At 41.0% G+C, this 18,172-nt stretch overlaps 1 protein-coding gene across 7 annotated transcripts in view; it reads left to right on the top strand.

Annotated features, from left to right (window-relative positions):
- LOC142339489 (Golgi apparatus protein 1-like) overlaps positions 1–18,172 on the top strand; it is a 443,079-nt gene that overhangs the window by 410,921 nt on the left and 13,986 nt on the right. For all 7 annotated transcript variants that reach the window (XM_075389543.1, XM_075389547.1, XM_075389546.1 and 4 more), the window contains 2 exons: positions 4,006–4,204; positions 4,424–4,642. In XM_075389543.1, coding sequence (XP_075245658.1) covers positions 4,006–4,204; positions 4,424–4,642 — 418 coding nt within the window. The remainder of the gene's footprint in view (positions 1–4,005; positions 4,205–4,423; positions 4,643–18,172) is intronic.

Here is an 18,172-nt window from a genome sequence, read left to right as displayed (position 1 = left end):
AAGTGAATATTTTCACGCTTTACTTACTGTTTCGTTTTTTTAATTGATCGCGTGCTAAATATTGTAAATGTGGCCTTTTTCGCAAAATTTTTGCTATAGTTTTTGCGCTTTTGCTCACGCTGCATTTTTGAATGAACTCAATCAATTTCATTGTTTGTTTCTAATATAGAAGCAATTGTGAGCTGCTGATGATCAAAACCGTTGTAGCTTAGTGGTTAGGAGGTCAGACTGCTATCCTGGAGGTTGACGGCTCGAATCCCTATGAGATCAAAGTTTTTTTTGTTTATCGGTTAATGTTTGTTCAATCCCGACGTACTTAGAGCGGGTCAAGGGCGGCTATTTTGCTATGTTAATCAATTCTATCTTAATTGATGGTTGATATTTCAGAAAAAGCGACGATAGTTTAAGGTGGTTAATCGACTTTTCGTCTGAGTTTTTACTCAAAAGATCTCCCGGCCGCCCAATGCACGCCTTTTTGTACTCCTTTCTCCTCCTTCCCCTCAGACAAGCTACAGTTAACCTCCCTGAGTCGCCGCAAGCTAGTGACGGATTCAACCACTCCCCAATTGTTCAGTCGGATTTTCAATATTAAAGTTTTCCGTACAAAACTAACAAATTGGTTCGCGAAAGCAAATGAGAATTGTTTTTCCTGTCCACGTGACTAAGGCAATGTATTGACTGACTTCCCCAGTATTGGCTATTACCGTTCTCACGGAAAAATGCAAAACAATGCATTTTTTGAAAGTTTCTTTAATAGCCGCCGTCAGCCTCTAAACGGCTTCTTGGGCGCTCTCCTTTTTAAAATTCGATTCACCTTTTGATCACGTTTTTTGTTTTACATCGATTACGATTATTACGCTTGACTTCTGTATCACCTCTCACTCTTTCAACTGAATAGATGTTAATTTTTTCACAGGTTGAATAACGCAAGGTAGTGAATACTGTCAAGAAAGCAAAATCAAAAAGTAATGGGATAAGCCCGGTCCTTAACTCATGCTGGATTATTTTATCAAATCTCCTTCAGTATGGAAGCTCAATTATATAAATTTGGAATGCAATTGAAGCTAAACACCAAGTTAGACAACTTTTTGACACTTAGAAACCTATTCTCAATTTTTTATTGTAAGTGAACAAAATAATAATGTTTGTCTTTAGCAAAATTTTTTGATGTACGGTTTTGGTGCTTTTGCTCACGCTCCATTTAATGATCTCTTATTGTTTGTGTCTAATATGATACTCATTTTGAGCTGTTGAGGATCGAAACTGTTGTACCTTAGTGGTTTGTTTTATTTGTTTAACCCCGACGTACTTCATGTGGGTCAACGGCTGCTTTTTACGTGCAATTGCCGGCGATATTAATGATTTCTATCTAAATTGTTGGGTGAAAATTAAGAGAAAGCGACAATAGTTTGTCCGGGCAACCGACTTTTTTTGTCTGATGGGTTTTTACTGAAAAAGACCTCCCCGCTGCGCAATGCACGCGATTTTGTACTCCTTTCCGCTCCTTCCCCTCAGACAAGCTTATTCTAACATCCTTAAGACGCAGCAGGCTAAGAACGGAGCAAACCACTCCCCAGTCTGCTGAGTGAGTTTCTCTTGACGTTAGCTGGCTTTTCAATAAAACAATTTTCCGTAGAAAAATAACAAATTGGTTTGCGAAAGCAAATGAGAATTGTTCTTATGTCCAAATGACTAAGGCAATGTATTTGCTCACTTTCAAGTATTGGCTATTACCGTTCTTATGGAAAAATTGCAAGATATTGCATTTTTTGAAAGTTTAAATTTCATTAATAGCCGCCGTCAGCCTCTAAACAGCTTTTTTGGGCGCTCTCATTTTTTTTAAATTCGCTTTTGTCTTTTGATCACTCTTTTCGTTTTCATCGGCCACGATTTTGGCGCTCGACTGCTCTATTACCTCACTCACTGTTTTGACTGAAGGGATTTTGAATTTTTTCTCGCATTCATTTACGCAATGTATTGAAGACAGTCAAAGTCAAAAAGCAAAATCAAAAAGAAACGTGATAAACTGATAAAGCACGGTCTTTGATTCATGCTGGATTTCTTTATCAAAGTTCACTAGGCATTAGCATTTAGCTTCATCTCCTTCAGTATGGAAGCTCAATTATATAATTTTTGGAATGCAATTGAAGCTAAACAACTAGTTTGAAAACGTTTTGACACTTAGAAACCAATTCTTTTTTCTTTTTTTAATTGATCTCGAACAGAATATATAGTGTAATTATGTCTGTTGATAAATTTTTGCTATACGTTTTTTGCGCTTTTGCTCACGCTGAACTTCTGAATGATCTCTCATGGTTTATTTCTAATATAAAAGTGACTGTGAGCTACTGAGGATCAAAATCGTTATAGCTTAATGGTTAATAGGTCAGACTGCTATCCTGGATGTCAAGGGTTCGAATCCTTATGAGGTCGGGGTTTTATGTTGGTCGGTTTTTGTTTGTATAATCCCGACGTGCTTCAAGCGGGTCAACGCTGGCTATTTGGCATGCAGCTTGCCGGCTATGTTAACCTGTTCTCTCTTAATTGTTGGGTGATAATTCAGACGGCGACAACAGTTCAAGGTCGGCAACCGAGTTTCCGGGCGATGGGTTATTTTATCAAGAGACCTCACAGCTGGCCCAATCCAAGCCTTTTGTACTCTTTTTCCCCTCTCTCACATTAACCTCTCAAGTTAACCTCCTTAAGCCCCAGCAGGCTACTGCTGCTCACTTTTCGATTATTGGCTATCACTCTTATCAAAGTGTAAAACAGTGCAATTTGCAACTTACTAAGTTTCAATAGCCGTCGTTTTCCTCTCATCGTCTATTATTTAAGCGCTCTGCGTTTTTAAATTCGTTTTACCTTTTGATCACATTTTTCGCATTACGTTAGTCACGATTTCCACGCGTGACTTACCTCACTCACTTTTTCAACTGAATGGATTTTAAATTCTTTAAAGCATTGAATTACGCAATGTAGTGAATACAGTCAGTCAAGAATTAAAATCTAAAGAAACGCTATAAACGGATAAAGCCCGGTCATTAAGCATTTTTTGAGACTCGGAAACCAATTCTCATTTTTACATTTGATTTCAAACTAAATAATTTTTGAAATGTGTCTCTGCAAAATTTTTGCCTCAGTTTTTTCGCTTTTGCTCACGCTGCATTTTTGAATGAACTCAATCGCTTTCATTGTTTGTTTCTAACATGAAAGCGATTGTGAGCTGCTGGCGATCAAAACCGTAGTAACGTAGTGGTTGAGGTCAGACTGCTATCCTGGAGGTCGCAAGGGTTCGAATCAGTGAGTTCTGAATTTGATGTTTGTGGGTTTGTTTAATCCCGACGTGCTTCAAGCGGTTCAACGGCGGCTATTTACAGGGAGTTTTGCGGCTATGTTAATCAGTTCATCTCTATTTTTGGGTGATAATTCAGAGAAAGAAATTAGTTTAAGGTGGGCAACCCACATCTCGTCTGATGTGTTTTTTATTCAAGAGACCTACCCGTCGCCCAATGCACGCTCTTTTTTAATCTGCCCGTCAAGTGTAGGGATTAAAGTGCGGGGTTCTCATCCGAGAGGTTGAAGGTTTGGAACCATTGCACAATGAGAAGTGTTTGCACCAAAAAATTTCTCGAGCTTATGACTCCTTCTTAAATTTGTTACCTCCTGTCTTTCGAGAGTAATTCGTTGTTTCCATATTTCGAATAATAATTGATCACATTGAAACAAATTGGGGTTCGTCACCGCGGGACTTTAGGCTGCAATTGTATTCATTGCTAGAGGTGCGAGGGAGAGCTTTTGAGATTGAATTTTGATTGTTCGCCTTTGCTGCTTTTCCACTGTTTAGTTTTCCACTTCTCCAAGTCTCCGTAAGCACAAACTATTGATACTCCCTTTTTCCCTCAATGTTTTCGTTCTTTTATCAGTTGATCATCAAATGACAATAACCGTAAGACCGATATAATTGAAATATAATTGAAAACTTGTGTCCAAAAGTTGTATGCTTAGGTTGAGGAATGCCTGAAGAGCAAGTTTGCCACTGGAGAAATTAATGATAGAAATGACCCTGAGCAGAAGTGTAGAAACGAGATCAAGAGAGTGCTAGATGAAGGAGCTATGGATATCCAGGCAGATCCAGTCCTCCAGAAGACATGCTCACTCGACTTGGAACACCTTTGCCCTATGGTGGCTCACGGAAAAGGAAGACGTTAGTGTATCTTCTGCGAATTTTTTTTCTGCTCAAACATTATTTTAAATTCAATCCATTTTATGTTGCATCCACCCATTCCCTATTTATGTATAATTCCGGATCTTAATATTCAACATAAACTTGTATATAGTTTTGTTCACTCAGAGCAGTTTTTGAAGCTAAACTAACTAGACTTTCATTTTGATATAAGATCTGAATTTGTATCCTTGGATTTAGAGTTGTCTTGTCTGATCGAGAAAATGAACGATGGTGCCCGTATGTCTGGCGATTGCCAAGCTCTCTTGAAATTGCGTGTCCAGATGTGGCAGCTGGCTGGCGACAGAATCCACAAGCTGGATAGTGTGGGAGATCTCATGTCCCAGATCAACGAGTCCTCCAATCGTCATTATTTCCTTACCATATTTGGAATGCTAATCACCGTCATCTTCTTTGGAGGTGAATCATCACATGCACAGATCATCTTGCAATTTTAATATGAAAAGGATGTTACCTCGTTTCAGCTAAAACATTACGTTGACTCCGTTTTGTCGATGTGCTCTTTAAGCATGTTAATCGCTTTCGAAATAAGTTCGAATCATTAATTGTATTAGTGCCTTTTTATGGCTGCGAAGCTGTAAGCTGAGCGTTGCGATAATGCGGTGTTCGTGTTAGTTGCGGTGGTTTTCCAAAGGTTTTTACGCCTCGAAGAGGAGTATCGGTATTGTACAGCTTTTTCGACTCGAAGGGGATTATTGGTATTTTTAAATTGCTCTCAAACGAAATTTTTGTAGCAATTATATTAGTCCTGTCGGTCTTTTTTATGCGATTTTTCGCTTGACCGATTTTTCGTCTGACGCTTTTGACTTTTCGTCCTCAAAAAAGGGATAAACAGGTAGCGTCAGGCGGGCATTAACTGCTCTTAGAGCCTTTGAGCTCTGTTTAGCTCAAACTGTTTTGGAGACTTGCAAAAATGTTTTAGCAATTTTTTTCTAATAAAACTTGCAATTTTTTTTTTAAATTTTTTTTTCTTGCAGTTTTTTTAAAAGTTTTTGCTGGCCTAAAGAGCCATGGAACTTACTCTGGGATTTGATAATATGTTACTGCATAGTTTATAGATGTACGTTTTTCAAGATTTTAATATCACGAATTTAAGCAATTTTTAAAAAATTCAATTTTTTGATGTTTCTGATTTTTTCCGGCACCGGGGGGCTCTGGGACCTCCTCCAAGGTTTGATAATAAACTACTGCGTAGTTTCTACAGTTAATGGGATGGTGATCGGCTTTTTTTATTACTCCAGTTTTAGTAATTTTTAGATAAATTCTCAAATTTTGGAAAATTTTTGTTTCAAGTGTATGGATCTTTATGAGCCTGTGAAACTATTTTAGGCTTGAAACAGAGATACCGGATAGTCTCGTGAGACAATGAAATGATTTCGATGATTTTTATATCTTGAATTTTAGCAAGATTTTGTTCAAATTTTTGACTCTTTTCAAAATTTTTGTACTTTTCTGAGTTTAACGATTATTACTGACCAATGAAGCTTTTCAAGTCTTGCAGATGGGTTACATAACATAACTCCAGAGACAAAAAGTAAATTTGAACATTTTCACTGAAATCTGGAAGCCTTTTTTAAATTTTTGCAATATTTTGCAAATTGTTAAAATATCAGTTCTTTATTTGATTTGTTTACTAACAAGGCTAGAAAGCTAAAAGTTGCAGATTCGAATTGTGCTAAGGCGAGCCTCACTAAACCGTGGCAAGCTACTGACAAAGCCCACCGCTGGCTGGTCGTTTCAGAGCAATTCGCCCGACGTTAGTCTGTTATGTTATAGGTTTTTACTTCTACAGGTTTTTTTTAGCTGAAGCAAGTTCGTTCATGGCATGAGCTTTTGACATTTGTTTTCCAACATTGACTTTTGGTTTAGAAGGTTGACTTCTGTTTTCGAACATTAGGCCTTAACAATAGCCTAGTTTGTCATATAGTAATTAGGAACTGATGGTAATGTTCCAGATGAAAACGTCATTTGTGAATTTTTGATCCCCTTTAAGTCCCACCTACGTATCTTAACTACAGAACATCCACCTACATATCAAGCCCCCTGCCTACCACAAAACTATCACCTAATCCCCCTAACACAAAACAAACAATCTAAACCCCACCAACCCACATAACCTCCATACCTACCCCCTGGGAACCTGTCTGCTCCCCTACCTTACCATTCCCCGCCATCAACCTACATCTCCCCACCTGCGCCCTACACCTACATAAACCTCCCCGCCTACCTGTCCCACCCCAACTGCCTATCTACTCCCCTAGCCTACCTGCCCCTCGAAGCTACCCACATTCCTAACTAAAAATTGGTTGTTTCTAGCTATATATTTTTGTTTTGGTATTTTAGTTTTTATTTTACAGCTCTTCTTTTTGGTAATTTACCTGCTATCATTTTTTTAGCTGACGCAAGTTTGTTCATGGCTTGAACTTTCAATATTTTTGTGAACATTGACCTTGTTTTGGAAGTTTGACCTTCATTTGCGAACATTGAACTTTAGCATTAGCTTACGTATTAGCTAACTGTAGCATTATGTAGTATTTAGGAGCTACTTGTGATAGTCAAGGTCGAACGGTCATAGGGAAATTTCAATGATAGCTTTTAAAGTTAATTGTCGAAGAATTAATGTTTGCAGGCAAAACGTACCGGTGAAGTTCAGTCGCTTCCGGAATTCTTCCGGCTGTTTTTTGTTTCTGCGTCTGACGCTATTTGCTGTTCAATTGCTCCCGAATGAGAAGCAATTATTGTAACGTGTGTGTCTTTTTTAAGCAATTTTTGACAGTTTTTGCAAAAACTTGACAGTTTCTGCTCTTTTTTCTAGAATAATCTGACTTCTCAAGTGACTTTTCACGCACTTCTTGATTTTTGAGTGATTTCAATTCCTACTGCTCCGAAATAAAGTTTTGTTCTACAAAAACGATTCTTCGAGAGGCGCTGACAAAACCCCTGGTAGCAAAGTGGTTAACTCTGCCTGGTTATTTTAACTCCGCCTGGTTATTGCAATAACTCCGCCTGGTAATTGCAATAACTCCGCCTGGTAATTGCAATAACTCCGCCTGGTTTTTGCAATAACTCCGCCTGGTTGTTGCAACATTCCGGTCTCAAGCCCGTATAAAGGAGGAGAGTTGGGATGTAGCGAAACCCGTCAAACGTAGCCACCAATTCAAATGAAGACTCGAGCAAAAGACTACACAGACGCTACGTGCCCAGCAACTAGGACACCTGAAATAGCCGGGTCAGGTGGCCATGCTAAGTCGGCTAAACACTTTAAATCTCAAGTCACTTTTCACGCACTTCTTGATTGTTGAGTGATTTCAATTCCTCCCACTCCGAAGTATATTTTGTTGTTCTAACAAAAACTATTGTTAGACAGGAGCTGACGGGGCCCTGGTAGCCGAGTGGTTAACTCTGCCTGGTCATTGTAACTCCACCTGGTTATTGTAACTCGGCGTGATTATTGTAACTCGGCCTGGTCATTGTAACTCCACCTGGTTATTGTAACTCGGCCTGATTTTTGTAACTCCGCCTGGTTATTGTAACTCCGCCTGGTTATTGTAACTCCGCCTGGTTATTGTAACTCCGCCTGGTTATTGTAACTCCGCCTGGTTATTGTAACTCCGCCTGGTTATTGTAACTCCGCCTGGTTATTGTAACTCCGCCTGTTTATTGCAACTTGCCGGTCTCAAGCCCGGATAAAAGTGGAGAGTTGGGATGTGGCGAGACCCATAAAATGTAGCCACGAATCCAAATGAAGACTCGAGCAAAAGACTACACTAAAGCTACGTGCCCAGCGGCAACTGGGACGCCTGAAATAGCAGCGTCAGGCGGCCATGCTAAATAGGCTAAACACTTCAAATCTCCCCAAAACGCTCAAAATAGCAAAAACTGGTTGCCGCATCGCGACATGGAAAATCCGTACAATCTTGAAACCTGAAGCAAGACACCTGCTGGCCGACAATCTGAAGAGTCATCGAATCGACATCGTGTGTCTACAAGAAACGAGGATAGCAGGTGACACAACAGAGACACTTCAAGATTCCTTTGGTGAGCCCAGCTACAAAATGTTTGCCTCTGGTTACGAGAGACAAGTAGTGCACGGAGGTGCGGTATGTATTTAAGATTGACAAACATTGTAATAGAATGGAAAGCATTCGGACCCAGGTTATGCTACATGAGACTACATGCTCTTCCTATTGCTATCTCCTTCGTCTGTACTTACGCCGCAACTGAAGACAGCAGCAAATCCGACAAGGAAAAATGCTATTCAGAATCACAAGATTTTCAAAAACGCGCCTCGAAAAGACGTTATCATCATCGGCCGAGACTTCAATGCCGAAGCAGGTCTGCCCCTAGATGGAGAAAGGCAAACTATTGGACGCTTTAAAACGGGCACACGGAATACAAGTGGCGAACTACTCGCCAACTTTGCAGCTTTGGACGAACTCGTCATATCAAACAGTACATTCCAGAAAAAGATTCCTTATTCACCTGGAGTTCCAATGACAAGGAAATTGGAAATCAAATAGATTGTGGCATCTTTTCAAGAGGGTGGAGAACTTCCATAACAAACACTTTTAGTACACGATGCTTCCTTACAGACGCAGACCATAAACAAGTCTTTTCAGATCTGCAAATTATTCGCTTGACAGTTTTTGCTCTTTTTTTCTAGAATAATCTGACTTCTCAAGTGACTTTTCACGCACTTCTTGATTTTTGAGTGATTTCAATTCCTACTGCTCCGAAATAAAGTTTTGTTCTACAAAAACGATTCTTCGAGAGGCGCTGACAAAACCCCTGGTAGCAAAGTGGTTAACTCTGCCTGGTTATTTTAACTCCGCCTGGTTATTGCAATAACTCCGCCTGGTAATTGCAATAACTCCGCCTGGTAATTGCAATAACTCCGCCTGGTTTTTGCAATAACTCCGCCTGGTTGTTGCAACATTCCGGTCTCAAGCCCGTATAAAGGAGGAGAGTTGGGATGTAGCGAAACCCGTCAAACGTAGCCACCAATTCAAATGAAGACTCGAGCAAAAGACTACACAGACGCTACGTGCCCAGCAACTAGGACACCTGAAATAGCCGGGTCAGGTGGCCATGCTAAGTCGGCTAAACACTTTAAATCTCAAGTCACTTTTCACGCACTTCTTGATTGTTGAGTGATTTCAATTCCTCCCACTCCGAAGTATATTTTGTTGTTCTAACAAAAACTATTGTTAGACAGGAGCTGACGGGGCCCTGGTAGCCGAGTGGTTAACTCTGCCTGGTCATTGTAACTCCACCTGGTTATTGTAACTCCGCCTGGTTATTGTAACTCCGCCTGGTTATTGTAACTCCGCCTGGTTATTGTAACTCCGCCTGGTTATTGTAACTCCGCCTGGTTATTGTAACTCCGCCTGTTTATTGCAACTTGCCGGTCTCAAGCCCGGATAAAAGTGGAGAGTTGGGATGTGGCGAGACCCATAAAATGTAGCCACGAATCCAAATGAAGACTCGAGCAAAAGACTACACTAAAGCTACGTGCCCAGCGGCAACTGGGACGCCTGAAATAGCAGCGTCAGGCGGCCATGCTAAATAGGCTAAACACTTCAAATCTCCCCAAAACGCTCAAAATAGCAAAAACTGGTTGCCGCATCGCGACATGGAAAATCCGTACAATCTTGAAACCTGAAGCAAGACACCTGCTGGCCGACAATCTGAAGAGTCATCGAATCGACATCGTGTGTCTACAAGAAACGAGGATAGCAGGTGACACAACAGAGACACTTCAAGATTCCTTTGGTGAGCCCAGCTACAAAATGTTTGCCTCTGGTTACGAGAGACAAGTAGTGCACGGAGGTGCGGTATGTATTTAAGATTGACAAACATTGTAATAGAATGGAAAGCATTCGGACCCAGGTTATGCTACATGAGACTACATGCTCTTCCTATTGCTATCTCCTTCGTCTGTACTTACGCCGCAACTGAAGACAGCAGCAAATCCGACAAGGAAAAATGCTATTCAGAATCACAAGATTTTCAAAAACGCGCCTCGAAAAGACGTTATCATCATCGGCCGAGACTTCAATGCCGAAGCAGGTCTGCCCCTAGATGGAGAAAGGCAAACTATTGGACGCTTTAAAACGGGCACACGGAATACAAGTGGCGAACTACTCGCCAACTTTGCAGCTTTGGACGAACTCGTCATATCAAACAGTACATTCCAGAAAAAGATTCCTTATTCACCTGGAGTTCCAATGACAAGAAAATTAGAAACCAAATAGATTATGGCATCTTTTCAAGAAGGTGGAGAACTTCAATAACAAACACTTTTAGTACCCGATGCTTCCTTACAGACACAGACCATAAACAAGTCTTTTCAGATATGCAAATTATTTGCTTGACAGTTTTTGCTCTTTTTTTCTTGAATAATCTTAGACTTCTTAAGTCACTTTTCACGCTTTTCTTGATTCTTGAGTGATTTCATTTCCTCCTACTCCGAAATAAAGTTTGTTGTTCTAAAAAAACGATTGTTAGAGAGGCGCTGATGAGGCCCTGGTAGCCGAGTGGTTAACTCTGCCTGGTTATTGTAACTCCGCCTGGTTGTTTTAACTCGGCCTGATTTTTGTAACTCCGCCTTGTTATTTTAACTCGGCCTGATTAGTGTAACTCCGCCTGGTTATTGTAAATCCGCCTCGTTATCGTAACTCCGCTTGGTTATTGTAACTCCGCCTGGTTATTGTAACTCCGCCTGGTTATTGTAACTCCGCCTGGTTATTGTAACTCCGCCTGTTTATTGCAACTTGCCGGTCTCAAGCCCGGATAAAAGTGGAGAGTTGGGATGTGGCGAGACCCATAAAATGTAGCCACGAATCCAAATGAAGACTCGAGCAAAAGACTACACTAAAGCTACGTGCCCAGCGGCAACTGGGACGCCTGAAATAGCAGCGTCAGGCGGCCATGCTAAATAGGCTAAACACTTCAAATCTCCCCAAAACGCTCAAAATAGCAAAAACTGGTTGCCGCATCGCGACATGGAAAATCCGTACAATCTTGAAACCTGAAGCAAGACACCTGCTGGCCGACAATCTGAAGAGTCATCGAATCGACATCGTGTGTCTACAAGAAACGAGGATAGCAGGTGACACAACAGAGACACTTCAAGATTCCTTTGGTGAGCCCAGCTACAAAATGTTTGCCTCTGGTTACGAGAGACAAGTAGTGCACGGAGGTGCGGTATGTATTTAAGATTGACAAACATTGTAATAGAATGGAAAGCATTCGGACCCAGGTTATGCTACATGAGACTACATGCTCTTCCTATTGCTATCTCCTTCGTCTGTACTTACGCCGCAACTGAAGACAGCAGCAAATCCGACAAGGAAAAATGCTATTCAGAATCACAAGATTTTCAAAAACGCGCCTCGAAAAGACGTTATCATCATCGGCCGAGACTTCAATGCCGAAGCAGGTCTGCCCCTAGATGGAGAAAGGCAAACTATTGGACGCTTTAAAACGGGCACACGGAATACAAGTGGCGAACTACTCGCCAACTTTGCAGCTTTGGACGAACTCGTCATATCAAACAGTACATTCCAGAAAAAGATTCCTTATTCACCTGGAGTTCCAATGACAAGAAAATTAGAAACCAAATAGATTATGGCATCTTTTCAAGAAGGTGGAGAACTTCAATAACAAACACTTTTAGTACCCGATGCTTCCTTACAGACACAGACCATAAACAAGTCTTTTCAGATATGCAAATTATTTGCTTGACAGTTTTTGCTCTTTTTTTCTTGAATAATCTTAGACTTCTTAAGTCACTTTTCACGCTTTTCTTGATTCTTGAGTGATTTCATTTCCTCCTACTCCGAAATAAAGTTTGTTGTTCTAAAAAAACGATTGTTAGAGAGGCGCTGATGAGGCCCTGGTAGCCGAGTGGTTAACTCTGCCTGGTTATTGTAACTCCGCCTGGTTGTTTTAACTCGGCCTGATTTTTGTAACTCCGCCTTGTTATTTTAACTCGGCCTGATTAGTGTAACTCCGCCTGGTTATTGTAAATCCGCCTCGTTATCGTAACTCCGCTTGGTTATTGTAACTCCGCCTGATTGTTGCACTAACTCCGCCTGTTTATTGCAACTTGCCGGTCTCAAGCCCGGATAAAAGTGGAGAGTTGGGATGTGGCGAGACCCGTAAAATGTAGGCACGAATCCAAATGAAGACTCGAGCAAAAGGCTACACTAAAGCTACGTGCCCAGCGGCAACTGGGACGCCTGAAATAGCAGCGTCAGGCGGCCATGCTAAGTAAGCTAAACACTTAAAACCTCCAAAAAACGCTCAAAATAGCAAAAACTGGTTGCCGTACAATCTTGAAACCTGAAGCAAGACACCTGCTGGCCGACAATCTGATTAGTCATCGAATCGACATTGTGTGTCTACAAGAAACGAGGATAGCAGGTGACACAACAGAGACACTTCAAGATTCCTTTGGTGAGCCCAGCTACAAAATGTTTGCCTCTGGTTACGAGAGACAAGTAGTGCACGGAGGTGCGGTATGTATTTAAGATTGACAAACATTGTAATAGAATGGAAAGCATTCGGACCCAGGTTATGCTACATGAGACTACATGCTCTTCCTATTGCTATCTCCTTCGTCTGTACTTACGCCGCAACTGAAGACAGCAGCAAATCCGACAATGAAAAATGCTATTCAGAATCACAAGATTTTCAAAAACGCGCCTCGAAAAGACGTTATCATCATCGGCCGAGACTTCAATGCCGAAGCAGGTCTGCCCCTAGATGGAGAAAGGCAAACTATCGGACGCTTTGTAACGGGCGCTTGGAATTCAAATGGCGAACTACTCGCCAACTTTGCAGTTTTGAACGATCTCGTCATATCAAACAGTACATTCCAGAAAAAGATTCCTTATTTACCTGGAGTTCCAATGACAAGGAAATTGGAAATCAAATAGATTGTGGCATCTTTTCAAGAGGGTGGAGAACTTCCATAACAAACACTTTTAGTACACGATGCTTCCTTACAGACGCAGACCATAAACAAGTCTTTTCAGATCTGCAAATTATTCGCTTGACAGTTTTTGCTCTTTTTTTCTTGAATAATCTTAGACTTCTCAAGTCACTTTTCACGCACTTCTTGATTTTTGAGTGATCTCATTTCCTCCTACTCCGAAATAAAGTTTGTTGTTCTAAAAAAAACGATTGTTAGAGAGGCGCTGATAAGGCCCTGGTAGCCGAGTGGTTAACTCTGCCTGGTTATTGTAACTCCGCCTGGTTGTTTTAACTCGACCTGATTACTGTAACTCCGCCTGGTTATTTTAACTCGGCCTGATTAGTGTAACTCCGCCTGGTTATTGTAACTCCGCCTCGTTATCGTAACTCCGCTTGGTTATTGTAACTCCGCCTGATTATTGCAATAACTCCGCCTGTTTATTGCAACATGCCAGTCTCAAGACCGGATAAATGAAAAGAGTTGGGATCTGGCGAGACCCTTAAAATTCGTAGCCACGAATTCAAATGAATACTCGAGCAAAAGACTACACTGCAGCTACGTTCCCAGCGGAAACTGGGACACCTGAAATAGCCGCGTCAGGTGGGCATGCTAAGTCGGCTTAACACTTCAAACCTCCTCAAAACACTCTCAAAATAGCAAAAACTGGTTGCCGCATCGCGACATGGATCATCCGTACAATGATCAAACCTGAAGCAAGACACCTGCTGGCCGACAATCTGAAGAGTCATTGAATCGACATTGTGTGTACAAGAAACAGGGATAGCAGGTGACACAGCAGAGACACTTCAAGATTCTTTTGGTGAGCCCAGCTACAAAATGTTTGCCTCTGGTTACGAGAGACAAGTAGTGCACGGAGTTTCGGTATGTATTTAAGATTGACAAACAATTTAATGGAATTGAAAGCATGCGGACCCAGGTTATGCTACATGAGACTAGATGCTGTTCCTGTTGCTATCTCCCTCATCTGTACTTACGCCCCAACTGAAGACAGCAGCGAATCAGACAAGGAAAAAATTATTCAGAATTACAAGAATGCCTCAAAAACGTGCCTCGAGAAGACGTTTTGATCACCGGCGGAGACTTCAATGCCAAAGTATGTCTGCCCCTAGATGGAGTAAAGCAAAGTATCGGACCCTTTTCAGATATCAAGTTAAAGCTTAAAGCGTACACCACAAAGGCGAAAGTTGTTAGATGCAAATAAGAATCCCTGCACAAGCCTGATGTAGCTGAGAAGTTTGAGATCTTTTACATGAGAAATTTGAGGTAGCAGAAGAACCACGCGATGGTGTAGATGACGAGGCACAATGGTCACAGCTGAAGACAATCCTTCACAACGCAGCAGAAAAGAATTTAGAAAAATCTGAACAGAGAAGGAACCCATTGATCAGCAAAGATACAATTGAGCTCATTAAGCAACCTACCCGGGCTCGCAATCGGTCAAGAAAAGCTGAACTACGGAAAAAGATTTAAAAAGCAGTTCGGAGAGACAAGACAGCTTACTACAACCTTGCGCAAGAAATGATTAATGCAGATGAAAACGGCTGAATGTCTAACAGTTAGCTGGTAAACGAGCCTGCATCAGTGAAACGATGAAAATGCTGAGGGGCATACAGTTCAGGACGCAAAAGAGAATTGAAAAATGAGCAAACCATTTCGAGCGTTTCCTGAACCGCCTACCACCAGCGGCTACCATGATAACTGGCGAGTTGTCCTAACCCTTCTCAGAGGTTTGCATTGATCCTCCGACGAACTGGGAAGTAAAAGAAGCCATAGATAAACTAAGAAATCGCTCGACTGGGCAACATTCCTCTCGAGCTGTATCTGAAGGAGGTAATGCAGTTACACTTAACGTAACCCAACTCCTGCAAAGTATATGGGCTGGCGAAACGATGCCATTCGAATACCGCAGTAGTAATTCCTTCGTTCAAGAGGGGCGGTAAAATCAACTGCACGAGTTACAGAGGTATCTCCACTCTAGCGATTGCTTTTAAGACTTTCGAAGCAGCTATGAAAAACAGATTGGAACCGTTATATTGTGGACGGCCTAACCAAGGCGTTTTCAAGTCGAACAAAGGATGTAGAGACCAAATGTTTGGAATTCGGCAGATCCTGGAGCAGTGCGAAGAGAATGAGTAATCTAATTGTCATAGATTTTGAAGCTGCTTTCGACAGCGTCGATCGGAAATGCGTTTGGAATATCTGCCAAAAATCTCGGGACTTCCCGAAAAAGCTTTAAACGTTTTAAAAGCAATGTACTCTGAAACCTACAGTCAAGTTCGAGTTAAGAATACAATTTCACTCAAATTTAAAATTGTCAGTGGAGTTAGGCAAGGATCCATCCTTTCCACATTTTTGTTTAATCATTGTATTGACTGGATAATGGAACAAGCGCTTTCAAATGATTTATTAGGCCTTACGCTAGACGGCATGATGATAGCAGATCTTGATTTTGCAGATGATATTTGCCTAATAGATGACAAGGTAATGACGCACAGAAGCTACTTAATAATGTTACTAACAATGCATCGCAAGTCGGCATAACCCTGAACATCGGAAGAACTAAATTCTGCTCGAATGATGAGTACCAGAATTTCTATGTATACGGCGAAGAACTAAAGCGTGTTGACGAATTCACATATCTGGGAAGCAAAATTCAATTAGACAGAAATGTGACATCGGAAGTCAAATCTAGAATTGGAAAAGCCGAAGGAACTTTTAATAACCTGATAAAAATATGGAACCAGAGAAATATTTCTCAATCAATCAAAGTCAAGTTATACGAGGCATGCGTGAGAAGTGTACTTTTATACGGATGTGAAAGTTTATACGGCCAATAAAAGAAATGATTAATGCAGATGAAAACGGCTGAATGTCTAACAGTTAGCTGGTAAACGAGCCTATATCAGTGAAACAATGAAAATGCTGAGGGCCATACAGTTCAGGACGCAAAAGAGAATTGAAGAATGAGCAAACCATTTCGAGCGTTTCCTGAACCGCCTACCACCAACGGTTACCATGATAACTGGCGAGTCGTTCATACCCTTCTCAGAGGTTTACATTGATCCTCCGACGAACTGGGAAGTAAAAGAAGCCATAAATAAACTAAGAAACATTTCGCTCGACTGGGCAACATTCCTCCCGAGCTGTATCTGAAGGAGGTAATGCAGTTACACTTAGCGTAACCCAACTCCTGCAAAGTATATGGGCTAGCGAATCGACGCCATTCGAATGGAAAACCGCAGTAATAATTCCGTTGTTCAAGAGGGGCGATAAAATCAACTGCACGAGTTAGAGGTATCTCCCTTCTAGCGATTGCTTTTAAAACTTTCGAAGCAGTTATGAAAAACAGATTGGAACCGTTATATTGTGGACGGCCTAACCAAGGCGTTTTCAAGTCGAATAAAGGATGTAGAGACCAAATGTTCGCAATTCGGCAGATCCTGGAGCAGCGCGAAGAGAATGAGTAATCTAATCGTCATAAGCTGAAAGAACCTTTTATAACCTGATAAAAATATGGAGCCAGAGAAATATTTCTCAATCAATCAAAGTCAAGTTATACGAGGCATGCGTGAGAAGTGTACTTTTATACGGATGTGAAAGTTTATACGGCCAATAAAAGAATCTGACCTCAAAAGTTTGGTCTCCAAAAAGGACAAGACCTCCCTGGAGAATTAGTATCGTCCATTGCGAAATGCGACCTGATTCCCTTGACCATAAGAAAACGCCGAATGAAATGGCTGGGACATGTTCTATGCATGAAACCATCTGACATTCCCAACGCAGTATTGGAATTTGAAGAAAGCGAGTATCGGAAAATACCTCCTGGAGGAAAACGAAAAGGCTGGTGAACAATTATCCGAGAAGATATGAAAAAACCAGGTCACCCTCCCAAACTGTCATTGAATTGGGAAAAGCAATGGTTTGGTTTGACCAAGGAAATGGCTGGAAATCGTAGTCAGTGGAGAGCGGTTGTTAGACATGAATATGGGGGGCTGAGTAAAGCACTGTCTGAGAAGCCCAATTTGGATTTCGGAATAGGAATCAGGAGGTCGGGGTTCGAACCCGACTTTCGTGTTGTTTTTGCATCCATAAAAAAATTAATATAGGCTACAGCCTCTGAATTAAATTGAGACGTCTGTCATTCAGAAAGATTTGTTCACAGAAAGTTGGGAATTTCGAATTTACTGAATGATTCCTCCTCTCACTAACGGCCTTTGCCGTTCATTTATCACTCTAATAAGAGTTTTTAAGGTCATTTGCGTGATATGATTTTGATCATACGTAACTAACCTCACTCGATAGATTGAGTTGCACTTTAAAACCTAAGTAAAGGTCAGAGAGAGGAGTTAGTCTAAGATCAGAGGAAATCTTTTATATAATGGTCCTCAATAAAAAGGCTTCGGCGGAGTAAATTTTAACAAGGACTTATTAATTAATCGCTGAATGTTTGAGTTTTTGAGCGACGTCAATAACTTTAACCTATACTTCTATCTGAATCAAACGGCACGCAAGTCTGTTTCCCTGCAATTCCTGCAATCTAACGGCTATGTTCATTGATAGCTGCAATAGCGATATATGAGCGGAATCGTTAATAGCCTTGCCTTGATTTCAATTTATTTCTTTGTCAATGTTTTTGTTACGAAGATATGACGTCACGCTCAATTCAAATCACCATTTTATCATTCGTTCATGCATTTTTGTCTGAATTGCGTGCGTAACATTCTTACACATATTGTAGCGAGATTTTTTTGTTCGTTCTAGTGAATGAATTGGTTGTTTTCAACATGACTTTTCCCTTCTCTCAGGTTAATTTTTGCTGGCCTCAATTAAAGCAGTTGAGGTCAGTTGAAGATGTCTGAATGTAATTAAAAGTTATTTGATGGCAGCTCTACAGTACATTAATCTGAATCCATTGCATCACAATTTGT

Source organism: Convolutriloba macropyga, chromosome 5, assembly GCF_964194025.1.
Source record: "Convolutriloba macropyga chromosome 5, txConMacr16.3, whole genome shotgun sequence".
Classification (NCBI taxonomy): Eukaryota; Metazoa; Xenacoelomorpha; order Acoela; family Convolutidae; genus Convolutriloba; species Convolutriloba macropyga.
The sequence above is the reverse complement of the archived record's forward strand: the minus strand, read 5'-3'. Positions and strand labels throughout refer to the sequence as shown.